The sequence below is a fragment of the Drosophila yakuba genome, chromosome 3R (genome assembly GCF_016746365.2).
Source record: "Drosophila yakuba strain Tai18E2 chromosome 3R, Prin_Dyak_Tai18E2_2.1, whole genome shotgun sequence".
NCBI lineage: Eukaryota > Metazoa > Arthropoda > Insecta > Diptera > Drosophilidae > Drosophila > Drosophila yakuba.
In genome coordinates, this window is record NC_052530.2 from 26,581,949 (window position 1) to 26,602,800 (window position 20,852).

The window sequence follows — 20,852 nt, forward strand, 5'->3', positions numbered from 1 at the left end:
TTTGAATAAACAACCAAACATTTTTTTCATTACAATAATATGAGCCGCCAATTTTAAATCGATCAACACCTTAAAAATTTGTCAAAAAAGTCATGTTTCCAAATTACTGCTTTACAAACTCCGCCCGACAGTCGGACTATAATGTTGTTAAGAGAGACTATACCGCTAAGGACAGTTTACAATGCAAAGTCGTTCGTCATTCCGCTCCTTCAGTGACGTCAGCCGGCAGGAGAAGGACTCGCCATCGAACGGAGCGCCGAAGGAGTATCTCCAAGTCAAGCTCTTCGCGGGTCAAGGATTCGTCCTCGAAGAGCGTAGGATTCCGGCTAACACCCGTGATTTGTTCGAGTGAAAAGGACACTCGCAAGCCAGGTGGCAACGATGGAGAATCAGATAAAATTACCTCCAATCCCAGCAACGATCCCAATCGCGATCTGCAGGACTCCTTTGCCGACTTCTTTAGCATCATTCACGACAATGTCCTGGAATCGGTGCAGGATGCTGTGCAGCGAATGGTGTCGAAGAGTTTTGAGGAATCCGTGGCCAAAATGGAACGACTATCGAAGGACCTACAGAATCAGGAGGCGATGCTGAATAAAATCTATCGCGATGTTACCAACAGTAAGAGTTAAATTTAAGTTAGCTTATAATTATGTTAGCTTATAATTATGTTAGCTTATAATTATGTTAGCTTATTACACCGAAGCTAATTATTATCAGTTAAGTAAGACCTTAAACAGCAATTTCACCAATTACCTTTAGAAATTGCCGCTCAGAGTGAAGCGAGCTTGAACCAATTCAAATTCGTTACCCAAATGCTCATCGACAACCAAACCGTGCACTACAGAGCTCTCAATCAAGCGAAGGCGAACAAGCAGCGGCGCAAGGAAGAGGAGGATCTGGAGAGGAACCGGAAGTTGGAGCGCGAACGGAAGCGGATGTGCGCTAGCAAGGAGGTGCGAAATGAGCGGGTTCGTAAAAGCAGGAGTTCCAGTGTGGATCTCGTGAAAAGAAGCACTGGTGGCGAGGCAAAGGAACTAGTGGCGAAAGCACCGCAGCATCAATTGTGCCAACAGCAAGCACCATTGGTGTATCACTTGTACAACTCCAGTACGGATCAGGAATCTACAGCCAGGAGCAGGCAGATGTCCCGATCATCTTCAAAGCATGCAAATACTCCTGATCTCCCAAGACAATCTACTTCTCTCAGTATGCCAGACCTTTCCGGTCGCAACTCCTCGAATGCTAGGCGAATTATTCAGCCGCAACATTCATCGAAATTCTCTAGAAGCAGCTCATCCCGATCCTCCAACCACCGACAAGATAATATTGTCTGCCTTCCGGCCATGACGTATCCACCTTACGTCCGCAATCCACCGATTCCCCGGCGAAAATTAGTTCGCAAAACTGGTCAGCATAAAGGGAGATAAAGAATGTCTTTTATGCAGACCCTAAAACAAAAAAACTGTTACGACATTCAATTGCATTGCACGCATAAAGGAATCCAAAGAATTGGCAATCCTTTTCGTGTTTTGCAATTGGTAGTCTTAGCAGTCAAAGCCAATTGAGACATCGATTTTGTAGTAAAAATTTAAATAAAGACAACCAGTTTTATTTAATCAAGGCTAATGCACGTTACTGCTTTATTTACACTTTTTAAACGACCAATGTAAAAGCCTCTTACATGTTTATATAACTAAAGGAACAAAGTAACTCAACTTTTTATACCAGTTAACACCCTGGAATTATCCATAATTTGTGTAATATAAAAATCAAATGAAATATGTTGATGTAGGAACGAATTCATACTAATCAATAGGAACGAAATTGTTAGGCAATGCCAAATCGGATGCTTAATCGGAACTTTCACTGAGCTTGGCCACCTCAACTTTCTTCAGCTCTACGGTTTCATAGTAATTATTTTTTCGCAAGTAGCGCTGAACAACGGGAGCCAACAGATTCTCATCCACATTCTTGATATCCTGACGTCCGTAAACGAAAGTAGCCAAGTTGGAACCTATAATTGTAAGTAGGGCTCCCAACATGGCGTATAACAGGAATGACATGTGATATACAGAAGATCCACTGTGAGGTTCGCTGATAGAAAAGTTGTTAAATAAATATACAATTTTTAATCGGAAATAGCTAGTGTACTTACTATTCCGAAGTAGAGTTCAAGTAGCGACTCATATCGAAATCATATTCACAGTTCTCCACGGAAACGGGCAGTTTGGTGTGTCGGAAGGATCCAGTAATGTTGGCAATTTGAGCATTAACTGCTATCCAGGCCATGGTCATAAAGGAGCCAATGCTGCCTATGAAAACGCACTGCAATTAAATAATAGGTAATTAAGTAACAAAATATTCAAAGTTACATTCTTACCTTTTCGCCCACCCAAGGCATTAGCATGCCCACCGTGAAAATGCCCAACATTGGTCCATATAAACTTGATTGGAGCGTGGCCGACAGCTGCAGCACCATGCCCAGTTTCTCCACCACATAGACCATAAAAATGGAGCTGATGCCAAAGGTTACCACCACCACTCTCATGGTCAGAGCCACGTGGTTCTCCTTCATTGATTTTCCCATTCGCGGCTTAACAAAGTCCTCCAGGATAACGGCGGCCAGAGAGTTGAGGAGCGTGGATAAGGAGCTCAAGGCGGCGCTGAACACAGCAGAAACAAAGAGTCCTGGCAGACCAGGCACAACTCCCAGGACCCGCATCACTAGCAGCGGCACCAGCTGATCCCGACGTCCTGCGAGCTACAAGAAATATATCCAATAAAATGCCGGACCAATTCACTATCTATCACAATATACTTACTCCTGTAGACATGGGATCGCAATCGTAGTAGGTGGCATAGCAGACCAATCCCACATAGACGCATCCCATGTAGAGCAGAGTCAGTCCAATGGAGAATGTAAAGAGGGTCTGTTTAATGGCCTTCAGGGATGGCAAGGACATGAAACGTTGAACTGTGGCCTGGTTGATCGAGGTGCTTTGCAACTTGAAGAAAGTGCCACCAACAAACACAGAGAAGACACTCAGTCGAACTGTGGGATCCATAGTCCATCTAGAGCATAAGCAAATGAATTAAAAGATTATTACAATTGTTTTTAATTGCCACTTACTCTGGGGTATTAAGTCGTCCGCCCTCCTGATTGATTCTCCACACAGTACCAAATCCACCTAAATCCAAGGTTCCCTTGATCATGATCACAATCAAGGATCCATACATAATAACGCTCTGAACCACATCCGTGTAGACCACGCCCTTAATTCCGCCCACGCAGGTGTAGAATGTGCAAATAATGACCACTATTGGAGTGATGGTATGTATACCAATTCCTGACACTTGATTGAAGGTTAAGGCGGGCACATAAACCGCAATGGGAAGCCAAATAATCTGAAATATTGAAATCATATTAGGTAAGTTATTTTTTGGGTTATTTACTTGAACTTACCGCCTTGAGAACAAATAAGCTGGCTCCAAACAAACGCATTCGCCGGCTAAAACGCCTCTCAAAATACTGAAAGAGTGAGTGTGTATAAGTAAGGATTCGACAGGAATTGCTGATCATAAGACAGACCCAGTTGAAGGTTGATTATAAGAGTTAGCTAAAAAAAATCAAGCTTAAGCATTCGGTTAAGATTAGGTACAAAACAGATTCTTATAACTAAGAAGAAACTACAATGTCTTGGTTTTGCAATAGAGGTGAATGTATTTACGGGATTAAAGTAGAATATAATTAATATCCCTATGACTTTTCAGACTGCTCCAATTTGAGCTGAGTTTCCGACTCGTGAAGATTAAAATTGTTTTTCTCCTCACTGGCCACACTATCGTATTTTCCATACCAGAATTTCCGCACGACAGGGCTAATAAGTTCCTTATCCACCACCCGAGGATCTTGTCGGCCAAAATAGAGAGTGGCCAGCAGAGCTGCAAGTACAGTGCCCACAGAACCAACTGCGGTGTACCACAAAAATGAGATCTCATGAATGCCATGACTGGTAGATTCGGTTGGGGTTCTGCATAAAAGGAAACACTTCAGTTAAACAAAAGTTCAATGCAATTTGATCACGCGGAACAAGTACATACGCCGTAGTTGTGGCATTCCAATTCGCAGGGAGATCAAAGGTATAATCACAGTCTTCTATGGAAACGGGTTTCGCCGGAAAAGTCAGAGATCCTGTGAAAATGGCTATTTGAGCGCGCACCACAATGTAGGCGGTGAAACTAGAGGCTAAGGAGATGCCTGTGAGAAGACTCTAAAAATATAGATAAATATTCAAAGAAGTAGTGTTAGTATTTTCCTTTCCATCCATTTAAGTTCAGCCAAACCTCTGTCTTCACAAATGGCAGTAGCATGCCCACACTAAAGGCTCCCAGGAGTGGACCACAAGTTATGGCCGCCACTGTTGAGGATAGCTGCATGACCAGGCCGAGTCTCTGGACAATCGGTACACTGGCCATCGAGATCAGGCCGAAGGAGACGACCACTCCTCTCAACAAATAGGCAGTCTGCCGTTCGCTCAAGGGCTTCTTCCTAAAGGGCTCCACAAAGTCGGTCAGAATCACACCGGAAAGGGAGTTCAGAGCCGTCGAAAGGGAACTCAGTGCGGCACTGAACACTCCAGCTACAAATAGTCCAACCAGACCGGGAATATGGCCAACGTTTTTCACCACATAGAGGGGTATGACTTGATCCTTGGCACGAGCTAACTGCAATGATCACATGAAGTAGTAATATAATCGACTCATTGGAATAATATTTCTATGTCCAAACACTTACACCCGTTGTAATGGGATCGCAATGATAGAACTCAGCAAATGCCAGCATACCAATATAAACGCACATCAACATTACGAACATGAAGCCAATTAGTGAGTAAACCAAAGCCTTCTTAACATCCTTATTATTGGGCAAAGTTAGGTAACGCTGCACTATAGCCTGATTTATGCCATTTGCCTGCAACTTGAACAGGGCGCCACCGATAAACAAGGCAAATACGCCCATTCTTGCAGTTGGATCAAAGGTCAGGCTAAAATAAAATAATGGTTTTAGAAATATTTAGGTACTACATGAGGATTACTTACTCTGGACCCACCAGACGATCGTACTGACGATTGTGATCCAGCACAACGCTCAAGCCACCCAAATCCAAAGTGCCCTTTATGATGACTATGAGCATGGATCCGATCATTACGATGCCCTGAATGACATCCGTCCACACAACACCCTTGATTCCACCCTATAAAAGATGTGAGTAATCAAACTTGGTAATAAATAATATATTATATACTTACAACGCTGGTGTAAAGAATACAAATAAAACTGGTCGCAGGTACAATCTTGCTGACACTTATCCCGGAAACTGGTCAATAAATATAATACATATGTAAAATCGAATGAAATATTAATCTATTAACTATACCTTGATTTAGCGTCAGAGCTGGGACATATATGCAAATGGGTTGCCACAAAATCTTAAAATGAAAAATAATTTTTAAGTAATTTACCAATATAATAAACGTTTAACTTACATTCATCACCACAAAGAGGCAGGAACCAAAGATGCGAACTCGTCGATCGAAACGTCTTTCGAAGTACTAAGATGAACGAAATCAAACAGAAACAAGAGCAAAATTTTACAGGATGCATGGATATTTACAGGATGCATTGAATATATGAAACATGCTTGGTCACATTCACACACAATTAAATTAAACGCGTATTCGCAGAACAGAGAGTACATGTTTTATTGACAAAGTTTAAGAAGCTTTTTGGGACTCGATTTCGTCCTTGCGCTTAAAGAGATCCTGCATATTAACAGCCTCGTAGTTTTTATTGGGCAAAAAGCGCCGCATACAGGGCGTAATCAAGGCTGGATCCATTTTATTGAGATCCTCCCAACCGAAAATGAATCCAGCCAAAACCGAGACCACAGTGCAAATGAACCCGCCCAATGCCGTGTACCACAGGAATGATAAGTGGTAGATGTTTCGCTCCGAGGGTCTAAAATGTAAAAGAAAAATGTCTTAATTAGCTGAACTACGGTTTCCCATACTTACCTGTACTTGTGGATGGTTTCGTGAACTGTATGATTATCGAAATCATAGTCACAGCCATCCACCGAAACGGGAAGTTTCGGGTAGCGAATCTCTCCATTCATTTGAGCCAACTGCGCCTGAATACAAATCCAGGCCAATACCAAAAAGGATACCACACTGCCAAGCAGAACGCTCTGCAAGGAAATTAAACATGAATAAAATAAATGAAATGTAAGAAATTATAAGCACACCTTTCCTTTAACCCAAGGCAGGCCAACGCCCATGCAATAAATGCCCAATAAAGGACCCATCGAAACAGCCGCCGTGCTGGTGGCCAGTGGAACCACTTGTCCCAACTTCTCCACAACGTTGACCATACCCAGGCAACTGAATCCGCAAACAACGACGATTGCCCGCAACCAAAAAGCCGTCTGGCGCTCGGTCATCGGTTTTTTCAGCAAGGGTCTCACGATATCCTGAGTAATGACACAGGCCAGCGAATTGAGGCCCGTGGAAAGTGAGCTCAGGGCAGCGCTGAAAACGCCAGACACAAAGAGTCCTGGTAATCCAGGTAGGGAGCCCAGCGTTCGCATCATTAGCAGCGAAGGCAGTTGGTCGACGGCAGCAGCCAACTGAAATACATAAAAATGGTGAGAAATAGATTAATATGCAGTAAATTTAAAGTCTGACAAAATATTTAAAATATATTCTTAAACACCTTAGTACTTATGGGATCACAGTCGTGATAGACGGCATAGGACACCAGGCCCATGTAACTGCAGCAGCTGAGTAGAACGATGAGGAGCACCGTGAACACCAGCATACATCGCTTGGCATGCACGTAGCTCGGCAATGATAGGAATCGCTGAATGGACACTTGGTTGACATCCGACGACTGGATCTTATGCAGAGTGCCACCCAAAATCACGGACAACATGGACAATCGCACCGTGGGATCCCAAGTCCACCTGTTTCGTTTAAAGTACTCGAAAAGTAATGAGAAAATTAATCAGCCGTAGACTTACTCCGGTGTATTAAGACGTCCGCCGTCTTCATTGCGTTGCAAAACCACGCCCAGTCCGCCCACATCGAAGGTGCCCTTGATGCAAACCGCCAAAATGGAACCAAACATCACAAAGCTCTGAATGACATCTGTCCAAATGACGGCCTTCAGTCCGCCCTGAAATGAAGAAAGTCTTCCAGATGGGCCACAAAATGGTGGCCAAATTTAATTAAGCCTCACCACACACGTGTAGAAAGTGCAGATAGTGCACACAATGGGCGTAATTACATGGATGCCAGTGCCAGTCACTGAAAGACGTTAATATTTGGTAGAATACACATCAAGAAACTTAGGTTAAGATATATTTTCTAATCCAAGATTTTATAAAAATTAGAAGAAATATTTGTGAATTTTAACTAATGGAAGGAAGTAATATTTAAAGCGTAGTTGAAAGGGTTATTTTAAATCAGAGTACTTCCATTTTCCTAGGTGCATTTATAAGCAGCCAGTTAATGAAAAGCATAACATGCTTAATATAAAACCAAACTCACCTTGATTGTAGGTGATGGCCGGTACATACAGCGCTACAGGAAGCCAGAGCATCTGTGGGTTGAACCAAATAAATGTGAATATACTTCAATTAATTGCTTTTGCACTCACCGTTCCCACAATAAATAGAACCGAGCCCAAATTGCGTATGCCAGCGCCATAGCGCAATTGAAAGTACTGAAGGTTCAAAATGAGTTAGTTGATTAGACTTTACATGTATTAAATTATAAAGTAAACAGAGAGTGCGTATGCATGCTAAAATGAGCAGGTAGTGTGTGGTTGGTATTTACAGGTCTTGGCAAGCAAAGTTCTAAGCTAAGTGAACAAAATTAAAGTGCTGCTTAAGTATGTATTTTATTTGCAAGTACATGGCATGGAACTACTTTCTACGTCTTTGCATTGAAGCTCTTCAGGGTATTCTCGTCCAGCTTCACGCTGGCATAGCTGGACTTTTGGAATCGGCGAATGCAGGGCGACAGCAACTCGATGTCCACATCATCGGCCGTATTGCGACCAAAGACAAAACCAGCCAGGTGGGCGGTGATCACGCCCACCGCGGCACCCATAACACTATAGAACATAAAGGAGATGTGGTACAGCTGCTGCGCGAAACTGAGCGATCTGTGGAAATATTATTAGAAAGGCAAGCTAAATACACATATCGAGCAAAACTTACCCGGTTTCAGTCATGGGAATGGTCGCGTTGGCAGGTGTCAGTAGGTCACGATCAAACTCGTAGTCGCAGCCCTCCACGCTAACTGGTTTGCTTTCGAACTGCATTTCGCCGGAATTGATGGCCAATTGCGCCGACAGGCACAGCCAGCCCATGAAGAAGAAGGAACAAAGGGATCCCACTATGGCACTCTAAAAAAAAATTATATTATTTAAAACTAATAATAGAAAGACATGTTCGAGAATTCATACTTTTGAGTTGATGCTTGGGCAGACCAAGCCCATCACGAAAAGACCCAGAAGCGGTCCCTGGGCCACCGAGCCCACGGTCATGGAGAGCTGCATTACGTGGGAGCCCATCTGCTCCACAACAAAGACCAGGGCAACACTCATGACTCCAATTAACACCGTACACACACGCATGATAACAGCAGTTTGGTGCTCCGTGAGCGGCTTCCTCGTCAAGGGCCTGATGTAATCCTCCAGGAAAACAGCGGCTAGGGAATTCATACCCGTAGACAGGGAACTGAGGGCAGCACTAAACACTCCGGCCACAAACATGCCGGGAACTCCGGGAAATGAGCTCATGGATTGCACCACCAGGAGGGGAACCAACTGATCCTTGGCCACTGCCAGCTGTAAGCCAATTTCAGATTTAGTATCTAAATCTATAGTTTTCTAGAAAAAAATTCCCACCTTTGTGGTCAATGGATCACAGTCGTAGTAGGTGGCGGATAGCAGGAGTCCATTGTACAAGCAGATGGCCATCAGGACAACCAATCCGGAAATGAAGAGGAACGAGCACTGGGCCATCTGCTTTAATCCGGGCAGTGACAGGTATCGCTGGGTGATGATCTGATTGCATCCCAGGTTATACGAGTTGTGTGCTATGTTGCCCACCATCATTGCCAACATGGACATTCGCACCTTGGGATCCAGCGTCAATCTGTTTTCGAAAATGTACGAAAATGTAACACATCATGAATAGGCCAGCGAGCCCATGCACCACACATCCTGGCTGGATTACATGCCATGTGTGGTGCCTGCTCTAGTAAACCGTTTTCACCCACTCAGGCCACTCCATGCGTCCGCTGTCGATATTCCGCTGAATAACCACGCCCAGTCCGCCCAAATCGACGGTGCCCTTGATGATGACGAAGAAAATGGCTCCCACCATAATGACGGTTTGGATCACATCTGTCCAGACAACGGCCTTCAGTCCGCCGGCTGCTGTGTAGAATATGCAGACTAGGCACACGATTGGCGTGATGACATGGATATTTATTCCAGTAACTGGAAAAGCGCACAAAAGTCAGCACGTGGCACTCGATTTGACGGAGCCTCTAAGTTTTGGGTATAAACTGGGTTAAAATTTCTTATAGGATTTACTCAGTTTGAACTATATTCAAAAGGATGAGTTTTTAACATACTGTAAGATGATGAATTGTCAAGAACCCATAAAACTTAAAGCACTGTAAAGACAAAACTTAATACCTTATAGCCAAAGTACTTAGGCTAAGGAAGAGTAAGTCATTTAAAGCTTTATTTGTGTGTATGAAACAACAAAAGTGTTATCTGAATGCCTAATGTTTCATACTCGTATACGGATGGTTTGGTAACTAAGGACAGGTTAGAAGTTGTAGTGGTAGTTAAGTATGTCTTTAAAATCAAACTCAAAAGAGTAACACGCATTACAAAAATATATAAATTTAAATGGAATTAGTAAAGTAAATATATGTTAGTCAAAAAATAGTCTACTGCTTCTCATCAGAACTCCTTAAGGAGTTCTCATTTAGGTTTACGCTGGAATATTTCGACTTCTGGAATCTGCGTATGCAGGGCGATAGCAAATCGTCTTCCACGTCGCCGGGCTTATTGCGACCAAATATGAAACCCGCCAAGTGGCCCACAATCACACTCAATGCTCCCCCCATTGCAGTGTAAAACATGAAGGATATGTGGTATAACTGCTCGGCGAAACTGAGGGACCTGTGGGTTTAGGCTTCTTTGATGAGAACAGAACAGATTTGGACGATATCCTTGTAAACTTACGCGGATTCTCCAATATGGAGAGTGGCATTTGCAGGGGTCAGCAAGGAATGGTCGAACTCATAATCGCAGCCTTCTATGCTGACTGGCTTTTCCTCCGGATGAATTTCCCCAGAGTTTATGGCAATTTGGGCCGAAATAGTAAGCCAACCCATGAAGATGAAGGCGAAAATAGATCCCGTGATGGCGCTCTTAAACAAAATAATAAATCGTTAACTAACTTTCATCCCAACACTATTGACCGCAGGGGGACTCACTTTGGAGTTGATGCTCGGGCACAGCAGACCCATCATAAACAGACCGAAAAGCGGACCTTGGACCACTGAGCCAATGGTGATGCCAAGTTGCAACACGTGGGAGCTCATCCGCTCGACCACAAAGACCAGGGCCACACTGACAATGCCAGTTATGATCGTACAAACTCGCACAACGACAGCGGTTTGATGTTCCGTGAGGGGTTTCTTCGCAAGGGGCTTAATGTAATCCTCCAAGAAAACAGCGGCTAGGGAATTCATACCCGTAGATAGGGAACTGAGGGCAGCACTAAACACTCCGGCCACAAACATGCCGGGAACTCCGGGAAATGAGCTCATGGATTGCACCACCAGGAGGGGAACCAACTGATCCTTTGCTACTGCCAACTGGAATTTATATCTAAGTTATAGGCATATCATACACGTATCGACTGGAACTCCATCGAAATTAAACTCTAGCTTGTTTAAAATCGTGTTTTTCCAATCAATGGATAATAGTTCCCAACCTTGGTTGTCAGAGGATCGCAATCGTAGTACGTTGCGTAAAGCAGGAGACCATTGTAGAAACATAGGGCATACAATAGAATCAATCCAACAACAAAAATGAATGATGTATGAGCCATCTGTTTCACACCAGGAAGGGACATGTATCTTTGGGTCATCATTTGATTGCAGCCGAATTGGTAAGCATTGTGGCCAACACTGCCGACCATCAAGGCCAACATGGACATGCGAACTTTGGGATCGAAGGTAAATCTGTTTTTAAATTAGTTTCATTTAATGAATGTCGAAAATTATGAATTAATTTGAACCCACTCAGGCCACTCCACTCGTCCACTTTCGAAATTCCGCTTAATAACCACGCCCAGTCCGCCCACATCCAGGGTGCCCTTTATGATGACGAAGATAACCGCACCTATCATAATGACGGTTTGGATCACATCTGTCCAGACCACGGCCTTCAGGCCTCCAGCCGTTGTATAGAATATGCAGACGAGGCATACAATTGGGGTGATGACATGGATATTTATACCAGTAACTACAAAAATAAGTTTACGTTTACACTTAAAAGATGTGATTTTGAAAACGGAAAGTTGGCTGGGGTCATGGGAACACTACTCAAGAAGGATCTTGATGTGTGCCATCACAATGTCTACGCAGGGTTCTTGACAATAAGTACGCATTATAAGACTCTTAAACCACTGTTTTCTTCTATACAAATCCCTTTAAAACTTGTACCCTTACATTACGATGCTCGGAGATAATCTTACCTTGATTAAAAGCCAGTGCGGGCACATAGATGACGATGGGCAGCCAGATAAGCTAAGAAAGGAAAACAAACACTTAAGTTAGCATTAAGCTTGCTTTAACAGTATTCCTTCAGGATCTGAAGAAATGTAACGATTTTCTCTTCACTTGTAATTGGATTTGACTTACATTTGCACCCGTAAAGAAGGCGGATCCCAGCAGACGAACCGATTTGTTAAAGCGCATCTCGAAGTACTGCAAATATTTTTTTCCCAATGGTTTGTTGTCTTTCGTTTAACACACAGTAAGGATTGCCCAAATATACACACACACACACACACACACTGCCAAGCGCAGTGCGGCAACGCGGCGCATACATAATCGAAGATTACTCATACGACATGTAGCCAACACCAACTTATAAACTACGACTATCCGTTTGTCAGCTCGTACAATTGGTATTGTTCGGGCTTATTGTAGCTGGCTTTGTGCGCCACAACCTCGTGGTTATCTACTGCATGCAAATAAACAGCCATTCAAAGAGTTCTTACAGCTGGTTGCATGCCGGTTTTATCCCGTGTTTTTCTTTTTTTGTTTTTTTTTTGTTTTGTATGGAACATGTACTCCCTGCTCGTTGTTGGGCTTTAGTCTTACTTACACATGCCATCGAATATCAAAACATCCGAATTCGTATACGCAGAGACATAGAATTAATGCGTAACATGCAGTCCAATAGGGAAACATACACAATTTACTCAGATTGGACAACGTTCTGCTTACCTCATAGGTGGATGTCAGCTGGAGATTGCAGAACACCGGCAGGAAGATGTACCACGAAATCGCTCCGGAGATGGCCAGCGTCACCAGGATGAAGGCGTACTGTGTGCCGTAGACATAGATTTCCGTGGATGTTCCCAGAAGCGAGATTCCAGACACGAAGCTAAAAGTGAAATACCAACAATTAGTTCACGCTAATCGTGTATTAAGCTTCAAGTTCAACGAGGCTAATTGCCAGTCGATTGATCAGGATCTATGTGGGTTCCGTCAAAGTTTTCATTTCGTCGTTGCCAGCCCACAAAGTAAGCTCGAAGAAATTTTTTAATTCAATTAAGTTATGGTCAATTAGTTGTTGGTCAAACTTCTAACGAAGGTAGGCCAACTTTTGTAAAATAAATTTAAGGTAATCGATGGGCGAAGGCTATGGGCATTATGGCACCATATTAAATCTTGAAAGTTTGTTTTTTATCGAGTTTAATGAAATATATTTCTCATATATTTTTAGCATGTGTGTTGCTGCTATGAATTTAATCCAATCGAAAACAAATGATGTCTAGTCGCATTTGGCGCAAACTTTTTCTTTTCCCTGCATTTCGTAATCTGATTTTAATGATTAATGTCCATAACAATCATCATTTCAATTTTGGCCGCAACACAAAATGAGTTGCCACCATAGGCACAGAAAGTTGACGGCCGAGAGAAAAATGCCATTAAAAGTTGATAACAAGCGGCGTTAAAGTATGCAGACACACACAACGACACACAACAATTTGTTTTCCAAAAAAAAAAATTGAAAAAATCTGCAAACAACAAAGGACGTTTTGTAGGAAAGAAAAAATTATGCCATGTAATTGTAATTCAAAGCACGTTGGCTGAATTTGTTGCAAAAAGCAAACGACAACAAATAGAATGCCATAACAATAAAAGGCTCACGAAACAATTGTCATTGGGCAGGGCAAATGACCAAGAGCACGGCCAGGATTTCGAAGAACAGGACCTGTCCGCCTGGTCATTAATGCGTCGAGAACACGGCTAAGACAAAAGGGACCGCACCCTTCGAAAGGTGCTTGACCAAAACGTGTCAAATACAAGACATCCCATTCCGCAGCACCAAGGTCACTTGGCCGGCCGAACAGCAAAAGAAAAAGTAATTTGGGCAAATTATTTGAGTTTGCGGCCGGGCACAAGTTTAAATAACTTCAATCCGGCTTAGACACCGTGAGCAGCTAAGTTGTATTTATATGCCAGATATATTTACTCGCAAAGTTCCGCAAGCCATTTCAATATCAGCACAATCCAAAGGCATCCAGCCAACCTAACACCAGTGCCACTCATCCATTGACCCTGACAATGAATATTGTTTACGCAATGCCCTGTCCTGAGTCGGAAACTTTTGAATAAAATGCCTCACTGTTTGCCCAAGCCAAACATTTCGCCAGACAACGCTGGACTGGGGCAGATTATCTATTTTGCCTAGATTACGTATACGCACGTTTGGCCAATGGGAGGGAATAGGGCGAAATGAGTGAGAGTATTTTGATTGATTTGCGTGGGCTTGGCTTAGCCCATTACGATAATTTGTGCAAATATTACCCGCATTCAAGCAAATTCATAGCATTCGATTTTTGCGAATTATTTTGGCTTAAAGCGGCCTGCACAATACATTAACAAACTTCCCTGGATGCTCAACCTTCTCTGCGGCCGTGTCAAAAGTAATTAGGCATGTCTCCACTGAGAAAAATTACTTCACTAATGTATCTTCATTTAAATCAGCTATCTCTCTTTAAGAGCTCAACTAATTTTTTGAATTTAAGTGGATTTTACAGTGAGTTGCAGAACACATACAAGTACCATAGTTTGAGCCGTGTTTTTCTTTTTGAAAACTGCAAATCTATTCAAATTGCTTGCCGTGCACATCGCGTTGCCCAGCCAGGATTAAATTCTCCTGGCCAATTTAGTATTTGCATATACATAGTCCCAGCCGAGGCTGTAACTCACCTGGCCACAAGTGACAGGGCGACCGGAAACACTTTCATTTGGCGTCCGCCCACCAGGTAGTCCAGCGCCTCCGAGCCACGCCTCTCCTCGATGCCCGCCCCACCGCCGCCATCCTTGCCGGCCAACTTCTGCTTCTTTTGCTTCTTTTCGATGAAGCCAAAATAGAAGCCGATAACGGCGCAGACCGCCAACATGGCGATGAAGACCAAGTAATCAACAATCCCGAAATGCTGCAGGGCCTGGCTCAAATCCTTCACGCTGAGTTTCTCCCCGCCATCCTCCAGGGATGCGGATGCTGATTGAATGGGAGTGGGCGTGGGAGTGTAGGCGAAAGTGGTCGACGTGGTGGGTGTGGCACTCGTTGGGCTAGTGGATGTGGCAGTGGCTGTGGCAGTAGAAGTGGCGCCAGTTGTGGAGCTAGTTGAGACCGTGCTGCTAATTACGGCCACTGTCTTCGCAATCGCATTGGCCACCGTTGTGGTGGTTTTGGCCACTACATCCGCCACGGGGGAGCTTACCCCCAACGCCACGGGTTCCGCTGTGGTTGACATTATTTCCGGCACCGCAAGTTGCTTTTATGTAGTTTATTTTTATGGACTTCCAGCCGCGTCACTTTAATGCTTCCGGCTTTGATTACTTTTGCATTAGTTTAACACACGCACAATCACTGTGAATTAAATTCGACTTTGCATTTAGTATTGATTGGATTTCGAAGTAAAAGGCCACTTCCGACTTAAAGGGTTTATTTTAAAGGATAATCACTCGAAAACTTCTAGCTCATTGATCAATAGTAAACTACAAAAATATAAAAGTTAAAGCTAATATTTAATTTCAGCTTTACCACACACAAAGTATAATATCTTGCTTTTAAAATGCCAGCAGGCTTAACTCGCTTTCTAAACTGAGGATTAGAAAAATTTTTTATGATATGAAAATAATTCAAATCTTTAGAACGCAAGTGTCGCGGACGAGTTCAAGGTGAACGGAAGTCTTTAATAAATCGAAATACTTTGTTAAACGCTATATAAAATTTCGATTTAAATGCAAACTAAAGTCGGGCCAAGCACTTCTAGTAATGTAGTTTAATATTGATAGACTCGTTTAAACCGATTTACAACGCACACGCTCTCGAGATCCTTGAGTTTCGGATGCAGGACAATTGAATTCGATTTGGAAGCGAGCACACACAAGTGTATGATCCAAATCTCCGCCGAGCACTGAACTAATTTTCCGCCGCAAGCTGCGTTAGAAATCTCCGGAGATCTTATCCAAGTCAGCATTGTCAGCATCCACGTCACATTGGCCGATCGTAATTCACGCAAATCTTGTAAGAGTGTGGGCAGAGGCTTTGTGTAAAGCTTTATCGCCTAAATTGCCAGGGGCATGTCGGATCTGAATCTGGGGATAGATAAGTAAATATGTGCACACCCCCCATTCAGGGTGTGATCTCTCAGCATGTGTGTGTGTGTGTATATCTCTGGCCAGACCAAGATTTGCCAGATAGTAAATTACTTTCTTTGTACGCGGACGTGTCGTGTCTGTGGCTTTACGGCCCCGGCGCGAGAGTGTATATAAAAATGCATATCCCTTGGAATGAAATAGATTTTACAACTTCAAAAAAAGGGTAAATTTCCACCGGAATACGCAGAGGTCTGACTCAAACGGGCTGCTACTGGTTTCAGATAAAAATTGAATGGTGATGTGGTGTGTGGACTTGCTCCCGGGGGCAACACGCTAATCAGGCGTTGCGGAGTGGGCCAAATCATTGTGTTTGCTGGAGATTAGACAGGAATACCAAATATTTACCAAATGCGATCAGTCAAGGTTAGGACGTGACACATGCGTGATGTACATGGTGCCATAAATTAATACTAAATTCCTTAGGCGCCAAACCAGGTCGTGCACGAATTTCACCAATGTTGGCATCCATTTCACAGTAATTTGATTTCTAGAATTAAAGTTTCGATGCAATAAATGTCCAACCAAGTTAGCTGGCATGGCCATATCCGATCGGCAATGACTAGTAAATCAAGTTAAAGTTCAACACAATCAGATGTGTACGCTATTTTATTGGGTTTAATGCACATTAATGGACGCACAATGGCTATGATATCATACCGGGAATTGTGCGCCAATTACTTGACTGCACTTGCACAAAGGCAACCATTTCCAGCGAAATATGTTGTAAGGTATTATATTATATATATGTAGTAGGTACAGCATAACTAGCCAGCACAACAACTAATTGATTTTTGACAATCAATTACTGCAATTACTTACGTCTGCTGCAGGGTCGAATGTGAATGTAGGAGGTAAATTCAATTTGTAGAAACCTACAAAACGCACACAACGTGACTTCGGCTTTTCGGTAATCTTCTGCGGAGCTAATCCCTTGTAACCAAGGATGGCCTTCAAAAAACGAAAGGAGCAGTAAGAGCTTTCAATTATTTGGTGCACAAGAAGACCAGTTTAAGATGTGAGCAACAGTGCAAAATAAATAAATAAGTTCACTAGACGTTAGTACTAAATTAACCATGAAAATAAATTTAAATCGTTTAGCTGGCAAATAAAGTAATGCAGGAAAAACCTAAATTAATCGAAATAAAGTTGAATATTGGAGAAAAGTAGTCAACTTTAAACTAAACCACACCTCGTATCACATAATACATGTAATAATACGAAACACTTCCCCCTTCCGTGAATATTTGCATATATGTTCTATAAATAGTTATAATCTGACGTATTAGCGACCAGACAAAAACCAATAGTAAAATAATAAAGATTACAGATGGAATGAACAGTGTAACCGTAGCCATAAAACCAAAGATAAAATCAGAATTAAATTCGTGTGTAAAGCACTTATGTGTAGAATTTAGGAGCCAAACTAACTCATAGATAGTGGCCACTGGCAGCCACAATATAAAAACCAGGCCACTGTAACTATGGCGCTTGGAAAAAAACACAGTAAAGAAAACAAATGCCACAATGTGCGGCAGAATTTAATTATTTTTATACGACGAGCAAAGTGAAAACCAGGCGAAAATGAAAAGCCGAGTTTAGCATATGCAAAATAATGGGCAAAAAGTGGCAGAAGCGCCATCACTTGACCCTTTTGGTTTGCCTTAATTTGTCTGGGAACCGCAACTGTTTTGGCCTTATGACTTGACGCCTAAAATGCTTAACTCGGGGAAAAGCTTTCGACCACCCAGCGGACTTCAGCCCTTTGAAGTCAGCGGAATGTTTGTGCAGTTAGTGTTTGGAAATTTTCCCATTTCCGTCTGCAACTGCAGCTCCATTTGCTCAAAGCGCCGTGCAGTTGCCTTGACTTTGGCTCAGTTTTTCTTGTGTGCTTTTCCATTGCTACACCCAGTATTTAAACAGTTAGAGGGTAGACTAAATTTCCGAAAAAGTTAACAAATTTTACCACCGAAATATGGTTCTTTTTTATTTCCCTACTTTGTTCCTTCAAAGTTCTTTTTTTAGTTTTCCCATATTTTCTTACGAGTCCTAGCCGCACAATCACCTTCGACCTAGTACACCCAACATACCCATTAGTTAACAGTAGGTATCGTAAAGTCGCATCCTCCTGTTCCTATATCTTTATAGTTTTTGTGTGTGTTTTGCGCTGTGCACACTTGAGCCAATTTAACGCTTCCGTGTGTTTTTTACTTGCCACGCCTCGTTGACTGAGTGCTGAAAAACATTTTGCCGAGGCAAAAAATACTTCAATTTCTACCTAAACGCCGAAAACACAATTCCTAAATTAGCACTAGCACACTGCCATGTAAACTTCAATTAATCCAGTTAAGTAATCGCTGGCGTATTTCTCAGCAGACAGAACTATTCAGTGCCATTGATTGCACGGCCCACAAATTAAGACCAATTAAATCAAATCCAGATTCGGACTTAGGTAGTATTCATGGCCCACGCAACTCGTGGCCTTGAACTTGCCATCTACCAACGTCCATTAGCCAGAAGCCAGACTCTGTTTTAATATCATGCTCTGCCTTTTTTTTTTTTTTTTTGTTAGATATCCACCCGGGCCCATTTATGGCCAGACGAAAGCCCAGAAATCGACTTGGCCCTTGGGGGAGATGCGATGATGCCAAGAACCATGAAATGGGAATGAAAAGCTTGAATATGCATTATTCCTTCGGCTGGCCGGCTATCAACTGGCAATCAGAAGTTGGCTGAGTGGAAAAATCAAATGTGTGAAGTGGCCGAGGGGGGAATGAAAAGCGGTTGTGGTTACAAGGAAAAGCGTCTGAAAAGTTGGCTATCCATGAGCTAAAGTTTATAAGGAGTTAAGCTGCACATCTTATCGTTCGAACTTGTTTCTATATTTATTTTATTATCGACTTTTTTATGTTAAATAATATATATAAATATATTGAAATATTTTCTCTGTGTAAATAACTGTTGGTTAAGTGTGACTAGCTTATCTGTAAACTTAAAATAAATCCGACTACCGCATGTATGAAGTACATCTGAGATTAGGCAACCAATCCATCACGTCCCACCGTTCTCCAACTCAAATTCCTCCATGATGGCTATAACTGGCTCGTTGACATATTTGCGAACCTCCTTGTTCAGGGAGAAATCGCCATGATTCCACTCCGGATCCGCCATGTGGTGCATCACCTTATTGGGCAATCTTTTGGCCAATTGCTCGACGTCCTGCACAGCGGCCAGATCATCGTTATCGGCGTACCACATGTGCACCAGGGAATCGATCAACTCGACAGGATACTCTGGAGGCTCCTCAGATCCGTAGACCTTCAGGTTCTTCTTGGTGCCATGATCGAATAGCCGGAAGTAGCCCGACTGCTGTTCTTGGAGGTAGTGCAGCATTTGATCGGTGGAACAGCCTGCCGGATGTGTTGCCATACCTTCCGGCATAGCAGTCTAAGGATTTACCAACTATTAGAATCTATTATACAATTTTTTTCAAAATATAACTCACCATATTCACACGACCTCCTGAGTAAAGTGTTGCCACGGCACTCTCGCACACAGGACGCAACATAAAGTCCGGTTGGCACATATTGAAGAATATGGCCATGAGGAACTCGTTATGAGGCAGGAACTCCTGTGAGCCAAAAAGCACTGAATAAGTGTTCCTGTGACCCAAATATGGACCCAGGGCACGCACCAATCTGCTGGACAAGTTCTTCATTATGGCCACCGGGGCGAACATGTGAGCGGTTTTGATTTTATCATTATATTCGGGTATCCAGGACATCAGGGCAAAGTATACGGTGGTACCCTGCGAATGACCAACATAATGGATGGCATCCTGGCCCTGACCATTCTCCGTACCAAGGGCGTAGTCAATAATGGCGGTTATATCGTAGATGGCGATCTCATGCCAACTGAATTGCCAGAAAAGTGGGTGATCCGTGGAGAGCGTCGTGTGGTTTCTCGAATAGGAAGTTCCACGGGCATTGCCCATCCAAACATCGAATCCCGCATCCGCCAGCAAATATGGTAGACTATCATCGGGTCCCTGCAAAACCCAAGCATCCGAGCAGCTCGACAATCCGTGTTGTAGAAGGACAATGGGTCGCTTCACGTTCTGGTTCTGCAACTTGTGGGAGTAGGGGATGCGAAAAACTCCCAGGATGTAACCATCTTCGGTAACTATGTGATGATGCTCTGAGGGATATCCGTGGGCGGCAGTGCGGTCAGCCTGAAGTGGGTCATTATATTTTAAACTTTAATTTCATTAAATAACAATCAATATCCAAATCACCGTTGTTGCCTTGCTCTTGAGGCTAATGTGGGCCTCTGGATTATCGTACAGTTTGTAAAAGTCAATCGGTGCATCTATGGCTGCGGAATGAACTCCCACGGCAAGAGCAGCCAGGATAAGTAAACTTGCCGTAACTCGGTTCATTCTACTGACTTATGTCCTCAATGGTCCGATGCCTACTGACTGTTGGCAAACACATGACTTTCAGCTTTTGTAGAGGTGCCAGGAAGCCAGGTGGCTTAGTTTCAAGTAGCTCTTACTATCGGTGGTTTGATTATATATATTTAGACTGTCAAGATAATCCACAAAATAACAGAACGTGCCAATCTAAAAGTAATAAAACGAATTAAACACTCAAATAGTTACGGTGTCCTGCGCAACATTTATATTTTTGGAATTTTGGAAAATTTCAAAAACATAAACTACCAAATAAAAGATAAATAACCCATTTTAAAAGTTATTTAGCTTGACGTATTCCAAAACGACATGCCTC

General features: G+C 42.9%; 3 protein-coding genes and 1 long non-coding RNA gene across 11 annotated transcripts; 2 read left to right on the top strand and 2 right to left on the bottom strand.

Moving 5' to 3' along the window:
• Window positions 1-31: 31 nt before the first annotated feature.
• LOC6538444 (mitogen-activated protein kinase kinase kinase kinase 4) lies at window positions 32-1,629 on the top strand. The gene is made up of 2 exons (XM_002098932.3): window positions 32-621; window positions 763-1,629. The coding sequence occupies exons 1-2, from the start codon at window positions 93-95 to the stop codon at window positions 1,428-1,430; spliced, it is 1,197 nt and encodes a 398-aa protein (XP_002098968.1). The 5' UTR covers window positions 32-92; the 3' UTR covers window positions 1,431-1,629.
• Window positions 1,610-15,886, bottom strand: LOC6538448 (sodium-coupled monocarboxylate transporter 1). Of its 8 annotated transcripts, none has more exons than XM_039376720.2 (11): window positions 15,730-15,886; window positions 14,608-15,274; window positions 12,613-12,772; window positions 5,551-5,616; window positions 5,442-5,493; window positions 5,314-5,381; window positions 5,104-5,258; window positions 4,799-5,048; window positions 4,348-4,728; window positions 4,105-4,274; window positions 3,701-4,034 (listed from the first exon to the last, which is right to left on the bottom strand). In XM_039376720.2, the coding sequence occupies exons 2-11, from the start codon at window positions 15,156-15,158 to the stop codon at window positions 3,761-3,763; spliced, it is 2,127 nt and encodes a 708-aa protein (XP_039232654.1). In that variant the 5' UTR covers window positions 15,159-15,274; window positions 15,730-15,886; the 3' UTR covers window positions 3,701-3,760. The 8 variants fall into 8 exon arrangements, with proteins under 8 accessions (XP_015048851.1, XP_039232654.1, XP_039232656.1 ...); XM_039376722.1 differs by lacking the exons at window positions 3,701-4,034; window positions 4,105-4,274; window positions 4,348-4,728; ... (3 more) ...; window positions 5,442-5,493; window positions 5,551-5,616 and adding exons at window positions 5,742-6,022; window positions 6,079-6,251; window positions 6,309-6,689; ... (3 more) ...; window positions 7,612-7,663; window positions 7,721-7,786; XM_015193364.3 differs by lacking the exons at window positions 3,701-4,034; window positions 4,105-4,274; window positions 4,348-4,728; ... (3 more) ...; window positions 5,442-5,493; window positions 5,551-5,616 and adding exons at window positions 7,945-8,230; window positions 8,286-8,473; window positions 8,534-8,917; ... (2 more) ...; window positions 11,856-11,907; window positions 12,022-12,087.
• Window positions 15,887-16,085: 199 nt separating this feature from the next.
• On the top strand, window positions 16,086-19,020 carry LOC120322025. The gene is made up of 4 exons (XR_005561779.2): window positions 16,086-16,231; window positions 16,290-16,431; window positions 16,492-16,791; window positions 18,638-19,020. It is a non-coding gene; the product is annotated as an uncharacterized LOC120322025 (long non-coding RNA).
• Window positions 18,942-20,554, bottom strand: LOC6538449 (lipase 3). Its single transcript, XM_002098937.4, has 3 exons — window positions 20,360-20,554; window positions 19,571-20,296; window positions 18,942-19,512 (listed from the first exon to the last, which is right to left on the bottom strand). The coding sequence occupies exons 1-3, from the start codon at window positions 20,501-20,503 to the stop codon at window positions 19,117-19,119; spliced, it is 1,266 nt and encodes a 421-aa protein (XP_002098973.1). The 5' UTR covers window positions 20,504-20,554; the 3' UTR covers window positions 18,942-19,116.
• Between the last annotated feature and the right edge of the window lie 298 nt (window positions 20,555-20,852).

Excerpts from the sequence above, each read along its gene's own strand:
- LOC6538444 (XM_002098932.3), top strand. The coding sequence starts at position 93 with ATGTTTCCAAATTACTGCTTTACAAACTCCGCCCGACAGTCGGACTAT. Across the intron at positions 622-762 it reads CTATCGCGATGTTACCAACA|AAATTGCCGCTCAGAGTGAA; the intron begins GTAAGAGTTAAA and ends AATTACCTTTAG.
- LOC6538448 (XM_039376720.2), bottom strand. The coding sequence starts at position 15,158 with ATGTCAACCACAGCGGAACCCGTGGCGTTGGGGGTAAGCTCCCCCGTG. Across the intron at positions 5,382-5,441 it reads AGCTCTGACGCTAAATCAAG|TTTCCGGGATAAGTGTCAGC; the intron begins GTATAGTTAATA and ends TTTATTGACCAG. Across the intron at positions 5,049-5,103 it reads GATCGTCTGGTGGGTCCAGA|CCTGACCTTTGATCCAACTG; the intron begins GTAAGTAATCCT and ends ATTTTATTTTAG.
- LOC6538449 (XM_002098937.4), bottom strand. The coding sequence starts at position 20,503 with ATGAACCGAGTTACGGCAAGTTTACTTATCCTGGCTGCTCTTGCCGTG. Across the intron at positions 20,297-20,359 it reads TCAAGAGCAAGGCAACAACG|GCTGACCGCACTGCCGCCCA; the intron begins GTGATTTGGATA and ends GACCCACTTCAG. Across the intron at positions 19,513-19,570 it reads CAGGAGGTCGTGTGAATATG|ACTGCTATGCCGGAAGGTAT; the intron begins GTGAGTTATATT and ends GTAAATCCTTAG.